This window comes from Neopelma chrysocephalum, unplaced genomic scaffold (assembly GCF_003984885.1).
Source record: "Neopelma chrysocephalum unplaced genomic scaffold, ASM398488v2 Primary Assembly neopelma1_42, whole genome shotgun sequence".
Lineage (NCBI taxonomy): Eukaryota > Metazoa > Chordata > Aves > Passeriformes > Pipridae > Neopelma > Neopelma chrysocephalum.
This window is the reverse complement of record NW_020897700.1, coordinates 7,834,433-7,852,843: the sequence shown is the minus strand read 5'-3', so window position 1 is coordinate 7,852,843 and position 18,411 is coordinate 7,834,433. Positions and strand designations below refer to the sequence as shown.

The 18,411-nt window shown below is 38.6% G+C and overlaps 2 protein-coding genes across 7 annotated transcripts in view; one reads left to right on the top strand and one right to left on the bottom strand.

Annotated features, from left to right (window-relative positions):
• SORBS2 (sorbin and SH3 domain containing 2) overlaps positions 1-16,252 on the bottom strand; it is a 156,179-nt gene extending 139,927 nt beyond the window's left edge. For all 6 annotated transcript variants that reach the window (XM_027676573.1, XM_027676590.1, XM_027676582.1 and 3 more), the window contains exon 1: positions 16,151-16,252. The gene's annotated coding sequence lies outside the window, so the exon portion shown is untranslated. The remainder of the gene's footprint in view (positions 1-16,150) is intronic.
• A 55-nt stretch (positions 16,253-16,307) lies between these two features.
• Positions 16,308-18,411, top strand: part of LOC113964503 — an 89,683-nt gene continuing 87,579 nt past the window's right edge. The window contains exon 1 of the mRNA XM_027676854.1: positions 16,308-16,548. Within this exon, the coding sequence (XP_027532655.1) occupies positions 16,308-16,548 (241 nt within the window). The remainder of the gene's footprint in view (positions 16,549-18,411) is intronic.

The following is an 18,411-nucleotide window of genomic DNA, read 5'->3' as shown; positions in this document are numbered from 1 at the left end:
CCATGGAAGATACTATTACTCCACCAGATGTTATTTTTAAAAACACTGTACTGATGGACATTAAAACATCTGCCACGGATATGGAAAACCTGGATTAAACTTCCAGAAGGATTTACAGTCACATCTCCCACTTCCGTGACACAGAATACTAAGTGTCATGCTATTGTCTGGTCTTTTGAGGACACTGGACCATCTTTCATAGAGTAATCACATACTTTATAAGGTTCACAGAGCTCTCTCTTTAGCTTAATAAGGGAAATTTACCAAGGGAAAAAGAAAACTTAAGCAACTGCCTCTCCTCCAGTTACTCTGAAATATTTACATCCAAAGAATATACGCTGAAATATTAACACCTTTCCAGAGTTATCCATGGATAAAACTCTGCTCCCTTCTCAAGGCTCTGGGGCCATGCATGCTCCTGTGCGCTGCTGTCACTCTCAAGCTAGCCAGTCCAAGCAAAGAAAAAGAGATCCACAGAAGAAACACAAGTCCCAATTCCTTCCTTCCGCTTCACAAAGATTTATGTTACAGAGGATGTAAGGCCTAATGCCATTCTGCTTTTTCTTAACTCACCAGATTATGGCCAGGCCAGCTTTACACCTCCGCACTCTGTATTGAGCTTCTATTCCAATTACCATGACTAAATCCACAGAGGAATTTAGGCTTCACAATAATTAACACAATGGTGTTCTGCCAATTTCCTAAGCTGACAATTTAGTAATGAAAAAGTAAGGGATCTATATAAAAAACAGTCCTTAGCTTTACCAATCTAGTAATTTTAACATTTTCTGCTACTTATAGCATAGAGGATAGGGAACAACAGACCTACCGCAACTGGAGCTTTCAGGCACTGAACCCTAGGATGGAGAGAATGGTAACTGTCACCTCAAATGAGTAGAAAGCCTCTCACTAGAAGTTAAACAACAGTGTAAAGAACCATCTTTCCTATAATATTCCTTTAGTCAGTTTATTCATTTTACCACTGTGATCCACCTAACTGAAAACACAACCTAGAGACATAAGCAACTGTGCTAAGCCTTGAAGGCATCCAGCTATGTGTAGATAAGTTTTCAACATTTTAGAATACCAGGTAATACTGACAGAGTCTAGTATTTTTCTGATATCTTTTTTCCCCCCAAGAGTCTGATCTCAAAGGCAATATCTGGTTTTCAGGACAACCCAACATTTGTATTTGGGCTTCCTACCTCTAATGGCAACATAGGATAAATATTGAAATCGTAAAAAGAGCTGAAGTCAGACAAAAGCTCATTGAGATACAATTGCTTTGGCAAACTCATTGTTTGCTGCTCACAGTTTCACATAATCGTGACAGTTATCAGTTCTTCAGGGTGCAAAGAAGGTAATTATTTCAAGAGCTCAGGTACATACCATCAGCAGACTCAAGTTACTTGCAGCTATGCTGCCTCCACCTTTGTCCACCTTCCTGTTGCTTAGCAGTGAGAAAAGGTGCTGCCAAAATGCCTGAGCCTACCAAGTCAGCTCCTGCTTCTACAAGAACTCAACTAATGCTGGAACCGGAACCTGAGAGAAGGGCTACAAGTGACGTAAGAACAGCAGAAAGGAGAGTTACTGCATCCATCAGCACAAGGTGCAGAAGCAAATCCATTATAAGACCAGTATCCTAAGCAAGGCCATGGGCATCATGAATACTTGATGCACATAATGACATAATTGAATGTATCACCGGAAAAACATGCCATCTGGCACATCACAAGGAATCCCTGACCATCAGTTCCTGAGAGGTGGAGTTTGCCACTCCCTATGACCTTCCCAAGCATGCCATGCCTAAGGACATGAAGGCTATCTGACAAACACAGCATCTCCAAGACCTAAAACGTGCTTTTGCCTTGGGGGTACTGATGAATGAAAAACTAGACATGAGCTGGCATTGTGTGCTTGCAGCCCAGAAAGCCAGCCTTATACTGGGTTGCATCAAAAGAAGCGTGAACAGCAGGTTAATGGAGGTGATTTTGCACCTCTACTCCACCCTGGTGCTTTTACCACATACTCTTAGGCCTTCCCAGGAGTTGTTTCTCTGAACTGGTTCTGAAGAGATTTTCGATGAGACAGAAGTGATAGGCTCATTATTCACGAAGGGTGTGAAAAGAGATAGAGAGCTGGCTACAAACCAAGCCCTATCAGTTTGTAGGAAGTCACAAACTATTCTGACTTTGAATGCTATTAGAAGCAGCAGACAATTTGAGTCAGCTCTCCTATGATCCCTTCTATCATCAAAGAGAAGGGATCTCCAGGTCATCTTGTTCAACAGGAAAATCAACAGTAAATGTATCATTCCTGAGAGACATTCGATCAGTCTGCCATGACATTCGATCAATCTGTTTCAAAAGGCATCCAACAAGAAAGATATCCCAACTTATGCAGATACTCCAGTACTTAGGTATCCTTCGCATTAATTGTTTTTTTCTATCTCAGACCAAATTGTCCTTTCCTGTAATTTAAGTGAGAAACGTAGCAGTTTAGGTGATTTAGATACACACAATCAAGCTCAAATTCCAAACACACACAAGTCAAGCAGAACTAGAGCAGCCCAACTGCCAAGCTACACTTTTTTTATATGGTGCATACAGCACAGCAAGTTTGAGGGCCTGCAGGTAGGTAGCCATAGATATCAGTGAGGTTTAGCCAATAGATTATGCTAAAGAAAGCAATATGACTTTAAGATAATACTATATTAAATTGGGACTCCAATCAAAAAACTCTTACAGATTTAGAAATCACCTTATTCAAGAGTAGAGCTGAATTACTGCCACGGACCACACCACACATATTCTACTGCCCCAATCAGCTCAGTGGGCACAGTAAAGCTGTATCTCGCCCTTATACTTCCAATCAGCTATAAGTGGTCTGCCAAGCTTGTGGTTTCATGCTATTGCAAGCACTGACTACAGCTACGAAGTTAGGCCTACACAGAGAGACAATAGATAAATTACACACAGCACAAACTGATTCCTGCAGAGAAGTTTGAAAGCTCTAAGACTGCAAGAATCAGAATGGAAAACCCAGGGCATCAGAGTGTGATCAGCATCAATGTATATCTTAGTTAGAAACATTAAGGTTCTCAAGGTTTTATGAAATAAATTACGACACCAAAGATAGGCTTTAACAGGTATCATTGTTGATGATTCCCAGAGAGATGCAGACAGTAGGTGCCTCATGTTTTCTTTTCCTCTCACACATCGGTAGATAAACGTAAGGACCCAATCTGTAAGCTCAAGTGCAGTTGGTCAGAGAAGTACCATCACTACAAGAAAGTTATATGCCACAGAGAACTTGCAACTGAACTTTTGGATTTGAAAATCTTGACACCCCAATTGCAGTATTACTGAAACTGGTAATTTTCAGACAATCCAAATACAGATAGTTGTAACTCTGAGGACATGTAAGTTACATAATTATGTTAAGAAAGGGAATGATATAGCAGGAGGAAGCTGTTAAATGAGGTTTCGTTTTGTTTTGTTTTGTTTGTTTGTTTGTGATGGTAAATCATGTGGGCAATTTCTCTTCTGTAATTTGATGTATCATCCTCAACAGGAAGTTCCTAAAGCAGAAAACTGATCTGTTCCTGTTCAATTCTCTTTATTCCTGAAGATCATAATTTCCCCAGAAATTCCTCACACTAGTAGCTTGGAGGCACGGGAGGACTTGGTTTCTATGAGGTTCTTCAGCTTCCAAAGGTGAAGTTATAGCATGCTGTCAAAACACCCCACTGGATACTCTATACCCCACTTAGTCCTAGCCCACTAGGAGAAAGGCTCAGGAAATCAGTGCTGAGCTTCTGTTTGTTTTGTCTTCTTGTTAACAGAAGTACATTGTCATGTAGTCATTTATCATGTATTGCTTCAGCTAAGTGAAAATGAGAGCTCTTCCACCGCTTTTGTTTGCTATTTGTGTTCTCCACAGCACCCTTAATTGCAGAGCCAGCTCTTAGTCTGAAACACTTGTTTGAGCTGTATTCATGCCTTTCTTAGCTGGGGAAAGCCAAGCTGATGTTTGTGGTGGTTAAGGCAACACGGGATGTTACAGTTGTGTTCCCAGTTAATTGCTCTGTTTTGCCTTATCTGTAGGACAAAACTAATTTTTAAGCTAACGGAACTTGATCCTCGTTTAAGTGGCAAGTAGAGCAATGAGAAGATCAAAGTTGTTGTGGGTGACATTACTTAAAGGATTTTTAGAAATTTCCTAGTTCTCCTCCATCAGTACACTTTCACTGCTGATCAGTGAACATCATTAATTACTGAAGAATCCAAAACTGCAGCCATGTTTTCCACCAAAGGTTTTCTCCCCGAACAAATAAATTCTTCCACAAGGAAGATAGTCTACAGACATGATTCTAACATAAGACTTCCTTTCCATCTCCACTTCTGGTAGCCAGTGTAGTATGAGCACACACATTTTTTACGAGATGCAGCATATACTTAAGATAATTAGGCCTTTTAATGGATCCCAATTCATGTAACAAAGGTCAGTGCCAACTAGACAGGTGGACAGAAAAGTCCTTGAAAATATTCTCAAACAGCAACAAACAAAGAGTTGGAACAATATGAATATACATATTTTGCACATTGGGTAGAGGAAGGAACACCTGTGTCCATACCATAAACCTAAATCCATGGCAGTTGAAGTTACACAAAAGAAGACTTGAAGAGCAGAAATGAAAACGTGACAGTCACGTTCAGAGAGTTTTTAAGATACGTGAGAACTGGAAGCTAAAGGTAATATAATCTGAAGTAGATATTCTATTTTGTATCCCTCAAGTTTTTCACTTATTAGGTAATTTCCTCTCTTTGAAAAATAAACATATGGAAAGGCAGATTTCCCTTCCTAGAAATTGTTTACTTCCTCAAAACTTTTACATCCTCTGCTTTTCGAATTCATCCTCCTATTAATAATAACAGCTCAAAAGACCCTTTTGTGCCCTCAAGGCTGTTCAATTTTTCATGACCTTGATGCAATTACTGTTCAAAACAGAAATTCTCAATTCTAATCCTTAGACAAAGATCACTGCAAGCAACAATAGACTAACGAAGGTTAAGAAAACTGAAGGATGAAGTCAGTGACTTCTGGTATCCTCTTTTTCTAAAATATATTTGAAAGCTTTACATATATCAAAAAACAAAATTGAGACATTGAAAGATAACTTTTCTCTACAGAATTTACACAGGATAGTTAGTCACAGTTTTCTATTTTACTTCCTGAAAGAGAAGGTAGAGGTAAAAAAATTGTCAAATTACAGCTTTGTACATAAAAACATCAAAAGTAGACATCAGATATATTTTAGCAGAAGTTTAATTATTACAAATTTAGTGTCCAAAACACATTAAACTGTTTCTCTGTTTGTGTTGCCTTGCCTTCTGCTATGAACCCAATGACTTAAAATTTAGGCTCATGTAAATTTGATGCCTACAGCCATTAAACAAATTGCTCTTACAAACATTAGAAAAGCATTTATTGTTATTTTTTTAGTCTTTGCATTCTGATGAGCAGGATGAAAAGAAATGATATATGATTGACAGTTTTCTGAAGACTAGAGTTTGAAACCAGAGTACAACAATGGGGGGGGAGGGGGATCACTAATAGTTCTATGTAGTGTCTGCACAGCTTATTTATAATAAAATTAGCTAACGAGAGATGGTTGGCATGAACTAGAAACACATAAGTCAAGGACACAAGTCTAAAATGTCTCTAAGTTGAGTAGTTCAAACCATTTTAATAGTACTTTTAAAAAGAGAAATAGCACTGAAATATAAACAAAACAAACCTCTATGCTTTTATGTGATCCACACCTAAAGAAGTCAACACACACAATATTTTTATGATCCAACATTGAAACTTGCTACCTTTGAAATGACTATACAATATCTCTATTTCCTGATTCCTCCTCTTTATGAAGCTAAGGTGACCCCTTACCTTGATTTTGATGGTGACATTTCAAACTTGCAGGTGTGTCTGATACAGACAGAACAGAAAGTTAGATGATGAAACACCAAAACAATATTGACCTCAATTTGCAAAATCTGGTTAGCATTTGGTAGGATCCCAGCTTGAAATGCACAGCATAATTTGAAAGTAACTTCTGACGTTCATCAAGTTTTAAAAGGCAGAACTATTTATCTATCAGAACATCCCAAAAATATGGTGTGCATATAAATATGTAAAGCCATTTCCAGTTATAAATATACTGTAAATAAAGTTAGCAGATTCATTCAAGATGCTGCCAACCTTTTCAGCACAGATCTTACTAATGATAGTAGGACTTAAATGTCTATGCAAATAATAATAATAATAATAATAATAATAATAATAATAATAATAAGTTCATTTATTTCAAGTGACACAAAATAGACACAAGTGCAAAACTTTTTTCATCTTTTATTTAAATCTTTCCAATATTCTTCAAAATAAATTTACAGGCATTTTGGGCTGAATATAAAACTAGAATAGCAAAAAGCTGGATGCTAAGGCCTTTTCACTGGCATTTTAAAAGTACACAAATTTACTGTAACTATTTTTAATGAATTCAGGGAGGATTCCTACCTTTGCCTTCAAAGGGAGAAAACAGATCAACAAAAGCTTCCAAAAATACCAGAAAATAATAATTTCATTTGTAAGCTTTATTTTGCTAAACTTATCTCTTCAAACAAACATTGAAATAAATTCTAAGTTCCTTTTTTAGAATGTATCTTTTTAAAGAATACTATATACACCCAGGTCTGAGGTAAGCCACAGAAGAACAACTACCTTGAAGTCATGACCTTGCTTATAAAAGTCTTACTCAGACTAGATTGTTACAAGCTCAAACTTGAATCACCATTTCAGTACTTGCAGCAGGAATTCTCATAATTCAGGCTTATGAGAAATAAGAAATTTGATTTCACAGTTTTGAAAATATAAGGATAAAAATTTAAAATTGTATACTGTACCCCCCAAAACGGTAAGGGCCTCAGAGTATAGTTCCAAACTTATCCCTAAAAACGTTCATTAAGAAAACTACTTGCTTTTGGCCAAAGAAAAGCTAAAAATCCTTTTAGCTCTTTAAAAAAGTCCTCAGTAAAAACTATCCACGTCAACACTAGAGAAAATAAGTCCAAAATTCAAATGCAGTGGCTTCTTTTAAGAAGATTTAATTTACATGTATTATTATCTTGTTTTTACAATTTTAGGTATTGAATGTAAAACTTTCACAGCATTATCTGCAATTAGTTCAGAAAAACACACTTTTAATGAACATAAAGCGAAGCTGTTCCTAAACGCACTGGAAGATAAAGTCCATAGAAGTCTAACTACAATTTATACAATATGAAAGATGACAGGACTACACTAATTTGACAGGACTACCCACAAGAAAGCCTGCAATGTAATCAAGCCACTCCAAGCTTCCAGCTCAGGTGATAATTTGAAAATCAAGTAACGCACTGCAAAATGGACAATTTCCATAACAGATGTGCAGTCCTTAATCCACGTGTATACAAAGCAAAACACACAAGATATCCCACCAACATTCTAATGGACAAAATTGGCCCAGTTAAAACAATTTGTTACAAAACCAAAGGACAGCAACTAGAGAATTGTCAACGAATATACAGACACAGCAGAGGTAGAAGACCGCTCAGTGTAAATAGCAGTTTCATAGATTGTTTGAGGTACTGACTTCAGAGTCAGACAACCAAGTTCCCCCTCCTACAATGGCCAGCTAAATTGAGTACCACAGCCTCTTCTTTTATGAAGTGTTAGACTTCCTACCAAGCTACCTACTGCCTGACCCCTATCCTCAGAACTGCATTATTCCATTGCTGGTGGAGGACTGCTAGAGTGAATTCCATTTCCATAACAGGTGGTCACATAACTGTCTAATTGAAACCACGGGCCAAACTTCTAACACTTCATCTAAAGCGCTTATGAAGAGCCAAGTCTCAACCATTTGCATCTCCCAAGAACTAAACACAACACAAAGAATAAAACCACAGAAGGAGATCAATTTGTTTTCAAATCTACAAATTTCAATTGGAACTCCTAAGTGTCCATATGAAGACTAAAAAACAATTTAAAAAATTAAATCTGTGGGTTGCCCTGGCACACTGTGTATAGGTGAGAAACCTGACTAGAATGCAAATATGACCTTTCTTTTTTCTTTCTTAATAAAAAACGCACAAAAAACCTTGGATACTCAAACGTGATTTTTTCAAGGACCTGGCTCATGTTCCTTCACACTTGTTCCCCCTTCACTCTCCTAAGCATGTGTTGTAGCTTTTCCTGAGAGGACTGACTTCACATCATTTCTGAAGTCCGATTTGCAATTTTTTTTGGTCCCCCATCAAGAATGCTATTGTTTAGGCCTCTTGGCAGCACACAATTTAACTACAGTGTCTGAGCCCACAGTTTTAAGTAATGTGCATTCTGATTTATGCAAGACGCACCCCGTGAGACCAGTCTAGTTTTTTTGTTTTTGAAGCCACCATGCTTGTCCCTACCCTAGAACAGGGGTCCTGTCTCCTCTTGTAACTCCCCAAACTCTCAACACAACTGTAGACAATATCTGCTAAAATGTTCCCACATACATTTCATCCATTCATAAGAAGTAGCATCCTTTCATTAAAAGAACACTTCCCAAGTTCATCTACAAAGCTACTATTTGCTTTCTCCTCAGACATCTTTTAAATTTTCACTTCTGCTACAGGAAATGAGGAAACCACTGGTATGATAGTCAAGCAGTGGTCAAAGCCATCTGTTAATAAACCTGCTCTTCAGTTTACCTTTACATCAGGTGTGTTCCATCTTTTATGTACAGAAACTATTGCAAAGTGAACTTGACCCCAATCCTTTCTCTGCATGGCGATTATCTAATATCGACAAAAATAATTACTTAAACACAAGAGTTTCTTTCAAATAGCAATTCAGATGACAGTCTTTTTATCCATTCATTAGGAAATAATTCATCTGCCATTTCTCTTCTGCTGGCTAAAGACACAAAGAATGCCAGAAATGAAGGTGGAATGCATAACACCTACTTGCTGTTATACTTTTGGTAGTCTTTTAGTCAAACTGATACGTTTGTTTTTTATCTAAGCAGTAACTGATTTTAGAGAATTATGTTTAAGACAATTATACCACTAAATATTGCAAAAAGTAAACAAATTCACACCTGGATAAATTTAGCATAACATCTCTGCAACTACTATTACCTTGCTCATAAGAAAAGTACTGCCTCAAGCTGGAAGGCATCCTCCTACTGCTCCACTATAGTATGTGTTGAATACAACAGGTGCAGGCTTCCAAACAAGTTTTGTAGATTTTGCAGTCCTGACAAAGTGTGTCCTGAATCTGGCCTTTGCTCAAGACTGTAAATCAGTCATCTGAGAATCAAATGTCACTGGCAAAAGCATGTGAACGTGTAAATCTACAGCTATGCAAATAAGGAATTAAAAACCTCTCTCCTTTACTTGTTTAAAAGTAGAATGATAATCTGCAAGGCTCAGATTACATGATCTGTATCTGTAAAGTGACCCTTACAGAAGAGGTCTCTTAAAAGACTTGAATTTGCCTGATTATCTGCATGTATGTCAAAACAAAGCATTTGGTTTGGTCTTTATTCTACTGTCAAACCTGTCAGCCTCTCTCTTCACTCTCATACAGTAGCACTTTATTTGATTAGCCTCTTTTATATTTTACTTATTCAAAATAAACCAGTTGATTGCATCAGTCACACTGAAATAATTATTTCCTCCAGATTCCTAACAAATACAGATTTTTCCAAAAGAAAAACAGTGCAATTACCATGAATTTGATTATCTGGGAGAATGTCACTGCTTAGAGTTCTAGGGAACTCCCCAAACATTCATTAGAAATTCACTAGAAATTAAATTAAATTAAATTTGTGCTGGAAACTGCTGGCTTCTGTCATAATTTGCTTATTAAAATATGCAAACTGCATAACTGGCTGGAAGGAGCAGCGTGATGTACCTGATCAATATACGAATTAAATTATAAATACTGAGTATGTATGATGCAATGTATGCATTAGCACCCCTTTGGGTTTCTACTGCTTGCTTGTCTCAAAAATCTTTACTATTGCTTGTCTCTAAAATCTTACTATTAGTAGGAAAAGAAACCAGTGTTGATACCTAAATCAGACAATAACTGCTTAAGATTTTAAGAAGTGCAAAGCACCAAATTCACAAAAGTCAGTAGTGTGACCTCTATATTCAAAAGGGAATTATTTATTACATATTTCATCTAGCCCAATCACTAGAGCTTAGGATTGCCTCAAAAGCTACAGTCAATTTGAAATTCAAACCTTCCACAGATGTCTCACGATGTTTAAAAACAGCAGCTGAAATACCAAACCAGAGCTTGGGCCATCTAATGCATTAGCCCATTCCTTATGATGGCCCAGGATGGCTGCTTCATCAGAGAGAGCAAAACATACTGTGCTAGAGATTTACTAAACAACCTTTCTGAAATACTACTCTTCATAATTCTCACTAATCAATAATCACCTCATATCAATTATTTACTCTCACTCATTTATCATAGTCCAAGGTACTAAAAAAGCTCATATTATCTGCTCAACAGAAAGGAGAATTTGAAGTTCTTAAACAAATACGAAATTCAGCGAGAAACAGGCATTCACTACCTTAGAAATGTCGTTTTGCACCTGCTTGAAAACTTGGTGCCAATGACATCTTGATTTAAGATCACCTTTACTTTTACAAAAATGAAAATATTTTTGGTTTTATAACTGTGTCTCATTTTTTGTTACTAAGAGAAAACGAACATTCTAAACCAGACAATATTCAAAGCATGCAGTTTAACAGCCTACACCATGCTTTGTTCCATTGCCTGAATCACTACTTTTTCCTTGTGGTCACTTCAAATAGTGAAAATACTGCTGATATGCACAGAGACCCTCTGTAGTAACATGTAATTTCCAGTTCATACATTTTTCAGACATCAGAATTGATCCAAATAACTGAATCATGGACAGCCTCTCCACATCACTATTTGCTAAAACTAAACTTTGAAAAATATTAACTTTCAGGAAGTCAATCCCACTGATAGATACATGGCTTTGTTAGACTTGGTAGCACTCAAGGTGCGCTATGGTGCTGAAGCTTTACATTCAGGCTACAGTTAATTCAGAGTCCCCAGACAACACGGCATCATGTTGAGAAGAACACTCTATGGATGTCATGCTTCTGACATAGTTCTCACCCCTTTTCAGTATGGGCTACACTGTCCAACCCTAAGCCTCTTAGGAACTACCTTTCAGTCTTCCTGTAGTTGAACTGGGACATCACCTATTGACACTTCTCAGAAAAATAAAATAAAAATTCAGTAAGGAACCAGACCTGTTGCTTTTAAACTATTTGAAAAAACAAAAAGATCCTTCCACCTACTTTTGACCTTCAGCCACAACTACTGATTTCTGATTAGCATAACTTGATCCTATAAACAAATGCAACCTTTAGAAATCAATGCATTTTACTGTTCTTACAAACCTCGATGAATTTGACTTTCAACTATGAGAATTGCAGTTACTGATTCCATTTTCATTTGGTTTGATCACGCATCCCTGCCTATTTTTTGGGTCCTGAAGAAGCAAAAGAATAAAACCACTATGCTTGCAGACAAATTTAATCAGCCACTGCTGCTAAACTAGGGATAGCTTTTAGTTACCCATAAAACAGTTCAGCTGTACACTGCTTTAACACTTGCACACAAAATGCAAGACAAGTTCTCTAAAAAGAAGTAAAGCTTTCATTATTCTATATCTCAGCATTATTTAAGTTATTTTCTGAAAAGGTTAATGAAAAAGTTTACTATATAGTTTGATCATAGAAAAGACTGAGAGGAAGAATTTTTGCTTTTCCTGTCATTTTTATTTTTTCCCACCATCCTTTGAGACTCAGGATTTTCAGCATCACTTCTTAAAAAAGTGCACTATGCTACTCGAGTTACTTAAGGACACAGAACCACATCTGTGCTATTCAACCCCCTGATGGTGGTTGGTGAGGTTTTTAAGGGTGGATGAGTCAGAACACTATCTGTATTCAGTACAGAAAGTTGAAAAAAATCAATCTATTTAGGGAAAGAAGTTAGAAATAACAGAAGAAAAGGGTCCGCCTTTGGAATTTCCTACTTTACAGCAGCATTAGCTATGATGTATCACTCTTATGGAACAATACATCTGAACAGAAAAATACATTTCATGCTTTAAAAACACTGAAAGCAGGAGTAGATCTAAAATTTGGTCATCCAGCATGCCTTTACTCAAAGATACGTGCTGCCCTTTTAAGTACTTACTTCTCTCCTTTTTCCCTCCCATACATGAAGTTTTCCATTACATCAGTGCCTTCGAAAGTCTTTTTTGCTTTTGTTTTAGCTCTAGAATGTTAAGAAGCCTCATAATTTCAGAAAGGCCAGCTTTTGTCAAAACATTTTCATGTTTGCCAGACTATTTGAAGAAAAATGAACACAGAGTATCTACGGTACAGTCACTCTCAAATAGGAAGTCATACAATAGTAGAAAAAGAAAAGTCAAACTGGCAGCAGTAACATCCTTAATGTAATATGAAATAATGACATGGGAAAGGATCGATATCACAGCAGTAGGACATAATACCAAAGTATACATTTATAAAATTCTAGTTTACAAACAAGCAGAAATTGACAACTTCTATTTCTATGTTTGTGCAGACAGCTTCACTGGAGCAGAAATACTGTTCCAATGTCACACGTGATGGATGCAGTTTGTGCATTCCAGATGCAACCTCATAATTGATGCATTATATTCAATACCTGATCCTTGCAGTACAGAAGAGACATTCAGCCATTCCACAGTGTAACATCATACAGTGTACCCTAATTCGATATCTGAGTGTCTTCCCTGGGCACATACCATCTGTATTCTTGCTCACAGGTTGGTCGTACATGTAAGTACGAGAATAGTCCATAGGCTGTGGGGTAGATAAAGGTTACTGTGCTCCACACACCCCATGGCTGGCTGATGCTTATCACTGTGTGCTTAAAGCTAATTTTTTAAACAAAGAACATACCAAAAAAGCTGTTACACTTGATTCTACCTTCTTTGGTCATCCTGGTCTCTTATTTCTATTACTGTTTGCACCTGCTCCTATGATACTGCATTTAAGGATTCATCTGCCTGCTTTTGCTTTGTTAGTATCCTGTTTTATAGTGACACATGGACCCACAGTCACCTTCTAAGGTCATCTGTCAAAAAAAATATTCGAAGTGACTGTAATTTTAAAGTATGACAGCTGATGTTATTTACATCTCTGCTGACCAAGAGAGAGCCTGACTTTGCATAACCTGAAGGCTTTCAAATAATGTATAATCATCTCTTGATAGAAACCGTGGCTCTACTGAAACCTGTAAAACTTTTAGACTTCAACAGGAACTAAATACTACCAATTCTAGTGCAAAAATACCCTATTTGTCTTATGTCATATTATTGTCAAGGTCTTCTTGTAAATCTTCTGTTTATAACTACAATTTATCATGATATGAAAAATGTCCCTCCCACTGCATGCCCCCTTGATTCCTACATCAGTGACCCAATTCTAGGCCTTTATATCTTACATCATGTGGAATTAGTTCATACTGGATACGCTCATTACTTAGTTCTGTTTCTTACCTCTAACTCATTTAAATTCTTCCTCTGCACCAGATTCTATTGCAGCACCTCCATGTCCATTACTGACAGTCACCGATTTGATTTACAAATAGCTCTGAGGGGATCAGATGTTGTCAAAGAGACAGTACGGAAAGAGAGGGAAGCTGGGAACTGATATGAGAAAAACAACAAAAGGAGAAAAGCAGAATGGAAAGGGTACAGAATATTGGTTTAAATAATAGAGACTAATAGGATGCACCTAATGGGTGCATACTGTTTAGTGATTAGTCATAGCTAGTCTTCACTTGTTTTCATAACACCTTAAATTCTTTGTAGTGAGGTTATATCCACCTTGAACTACAAGATCCTTCACTTTTTGCACGCTGCTTTATCCACGTTTTTTATTGTTGTAACAAAAGCTGTCTATCTCTTTGTTTAAGGCTTACCAACATCTTAAATACTAGCTCTGCTTGCTCATAATTTTCATCATAATAACAGACTCAATCATAAATATTCATACAGTACCACACTGCAAATGCACATTCCACTTTATAGAACACAGATAAAGGCAGTTCTCTAAACCACTTACTGTGTGACCCCTACACAGAGGTATAGAAAAAGAAGTTAGGATGTGCATTTGCCAAAAATCAAAATCCTGGAATGATTCAAGTAAAATGGAGCTTTCCTAATAGAAAAAATGCATAGTAGCAATCCAATTATATACTGCAATGTCTCATTTGGGGGATTGCTGCTGAACGTGCTTGTTCAAGTGCCTTTGCAGGATATATACAGAAACAACACATTGGAATTTGGCTCCTAGTTACACAGCACTGGTTACTAATTTAACTATAAAGACACCAGACTTCAAATTCTTGATTTTATGCCCACTCAACTGTCCAAACAAATGGCTCATTTCAGTGTGATTTAAATCCACATAATTATTAAAGAAGACTTCAGACCAAAATATCATCTCATTTTCTATAGATGCAAGGTGAATCAGAAAATTTGTTTCAGTTGTCAGAATAATTTAATGCATTTCAGTACTAGCTAATTCCGAAACTGCATTACTGCATAAGAATACAGTTGGTAATTTGGAAAATGCTACTTTTAATAGAAACGTTAGTCTGGAGGGATTGCGGTTTTATTGACCTAGGTCTAACTAGAGTTTTCACCTCTAAAGCAGATGTGTTGTGATTAATAACTGTTCAGAACAATTAATTTTGCACTGAAAATCTACAGCGCTAACATACAGTGCCTATTAGAAGACCCCTCCCATTACATTTGTCTTAGTGTTTTTATTTTCTCTACCTTCAATAGACTATGTCAGAATCACTGATTGTTCAATAAAAGTTTAACCGTCTTGTGCTATTAATGTGCTGGTGCTCCATGTGGAGTGCTCGTTTCCTTCCTTTTACTGAACGCCAAACGGAGGGACACAATGGGTGTGTTGTGCTCTGTCTAGCACGGTACGTGCGATATCTTTAAAAAGGAGGTGTGAGCCAGCTATAATACCACTACTCTTAACAGCACAAGTACCACAAACTAATCAGCCACAGCACTGGGGCATGCAGTCCATTGAAAGCTGGTGAAAAAGCTGCTTTTTATTATGACCTACATACTGCACAGCAGCAGTTGGACAATTTAAATCTAACGCTGAGGCTGAACACAATGCATGGAAATCCACTAATGATGAACTCAGCAATGTACAGCTTTTCGAACGTGCTCACGAGTTCTATGATATTTTATTTCACCCATGCTATCCTGATGGTAAAAAGCACAATAAAAATCCAAACAAAAAAATAATCCTTGCCTTCTAGTGCAGGCATAAAATTTTATCAACTATTGGAAACATCCTTCTGAATCAGCAACCATATGGAACACACCATATCGAAACACTTAAGGAAAACGCGGTCAGATCAATTAATTCAGCAACCACTCTGAACCAGCCACTGACCAAAGCCAACCTTTCAACGCACAGATACCTAGAGGAGCATATTTCTCGCAGGAAGTTGCGCTCAGCTGTGTCTCACAGAACCGCACTCAGGCGTACCTCTCTCCCCGCAGCCGAGGCGCAGAGCGGATCCCTGTTGTGGAGGAGTCCAGCGGCAGCAGCTCTCACGCCAACCTGCCAAGGCGCAGCTCGGAGCCCGCAGCGGGAGCCCGGCCGAGCCCTCGCACACCTGCTCCTCAGCAGCACCCGCGCCCCGGCGCCAGCCGCGCACCAGAGCGGCGGGAGGAAGGGCGACACCCTTCTCCTGGATCCCAGGCTCCCGCTCGGAGCAGCAGCTAGGGAGCTGCCGAGACACCACTGCAGAGGAACCTCGCCTTTACAAGACAAAACCCCGATCCGCTGCCTGACAGCAGATATGCAGCATTATCGCCCCGCATTCCACCTCCTCCGATCAGCGGCGGGAGCGGCAGCCGCGAGCCTGTCAAAATGGCAGCTGGCGGGCCCGCTGGGGCGCCGGAATTACTCACTTATATGCCCGCTTCTGCTGTGTCCCCCGACGGGATTTTTGTTTATTCCCCGGTACAGCACAGCATAATATGTCACATTGTTTTCCATAAGCAAAATGGCTGGTCCCCTCGGCACCGCCGCAGAGCGCTCATTGGGCTCCCCCGGCTTGCCGGAGCCATGGCAACAGCCAACAGCCGCCCGGCCCGGCCCTGCCCGGCTCGGCGACCCGGCACCGCGCCCGCCCAGGGGCCGCCGCGCCCCGGCCCCCGCCGCGGCCCGACCCCCCCGCGGCTGCAGGTCGTGCGGCACCGGCCACGGTGGGCACAGCGAAAAGGCCGGAGCAGCGACAGAGCAGCAATGGAGCACCGCTGCGAGCGACTCGGCTCGGAGGTTGCAAATTACCGTGTGAACGCGTTCAGTGAAGCTCTTCGGATGCACCCAATTTAGGCGCCGAAATTATTTGACAGGGCACAGCATAAGCACTCAGGGTAAAGAATCGTCTTTATTTAGGAAGTAACTATCAGGGATAACCATTATACAACAGTCAGCTGGTTTTCCAACAACAAAGCCCAAGCCCCCACTCGTTTACAAAAAGCTAACCCCTGACATTATCACAGTTCCTAGTGTTTATAAACACATTGCTTAATTTTAGTAGGTTAAAGGTTGCTGCTTATTAGATGACTTTCAAAGATTGTGCATTGCAATTACCATGTAAACCCATTTTATCCTATTTAGAATAATGCATTTATTCATTTCAACTACAAGTAGGAAGACAAGGAGATATTTTTGAGCAATTTAAAACTGCTTATAGAACACTCTTAAACAGCTGTCATTAGCCTGTATCTCAACTGCCAGGAGTCAGGAATAAAAGCTAGAAAGCACATGCAGCACTCTTCAACCTAAAGTTCTCAGAAAATCGTTTAGAAGCATTAAATATATCTAACCAAGCGTACTGCATTTCATAGACAAGAGTTCTGAGTATTGGTCAGAACTTACTATTCCTTTACAGGGGTTGACTAAGCACATACATCAAATCATGGCATTTCCTTGTTCAGTGTCATACTTTTCTAAGACTACAGCAGGTTTTTCACCTCTGAGTACAGCTTGTAGACAAAGCTCTGCTGCTCCATCACTCTAGGTAAATTTGCTGCTCTCAGCATGCAGGGGCAGTGGTGTCACCATTGAGTCCCAGGCAGAGAACTAAGGTCCACTCTGGAGGATTTTACACATTTCTTCCTTCAGAATCTTTACCCTCTTTTCCTTTTGTAAGGGCTCCTTTCTCTGAAAGTGTGTAATGAGCTCTATGAAAGTGACCTGGGAGGGGCTCATCAGGAGACAAGTAGATAAATTCTGTTAAGGTTTCTGAGGTGTCAGAACTGAAACATTTCAGTACATTTAAATAAGGTGCTTCAGCAGTCTTGTTTCTTCCTAACTTAGGCTTCTTTAAAAAGATGGGTAGATGTCCCCATCTCTCAAAACTGCAGCTGGGGCTAAAAGTCTGTGCTAGCATGAGGTGAAAGAAACCCCAGCTCCCACGACTCAAACACATACTTTTTGTGCTATGATTACTGTCCAACAGTACCTTTTGATCTAAAAGGATGTCCGCTGGTTTGGCAACCCAATTCTGTAGCCTTTTTCTGGAAAACATTAAACTATTGAAGTAATTATTTACATACTAGGTATTAAAACAAAACCAGCCTGCATTACAAACAAGAATACCATTTCACCATGGTTGGTTCACTACCTTTTTTTGTTAATAAGCAACATGAAACAGACTGCACATCCAGTCTCTTGCTTCTTAATGCATTTATACAGTTACTGACTCTAAAAAAAAAATAAATTTAAAAATGCCCTTCAGTAAGGGAAGACACAAAGAGATTTTCTATCACTTCATTGCATTAACTGTGGTTACTATCATAATACTCTCCACAGGTAAGCTAAAATGGCTTTCAGAAAAGTAAAGGTAATGAGTTTTTAAATAATAGGTTAGAGCTTGGAAAGGTTTCAAGATGTTTGTCCATATCTATGTATTTATACATATACAGACATCTTAACTTACAGTGAAAGCGCAGTATTTTCATAAAAATGTTTTTGAAGTTTGCTTTTAACAAAAAATGTGTTGTAAGATCACAAGTTCATAATTCAATCTTTAGGGATCTAGAACTGTCTGTAATGCAGGCACACTTCCATCCAGAAAAGGGTGATGGAGCTTTTTAATGCAGCACACTCATAGGACTTAACAATATACATGCACATGCCACCTTCTCTGCTGTTTCATAAA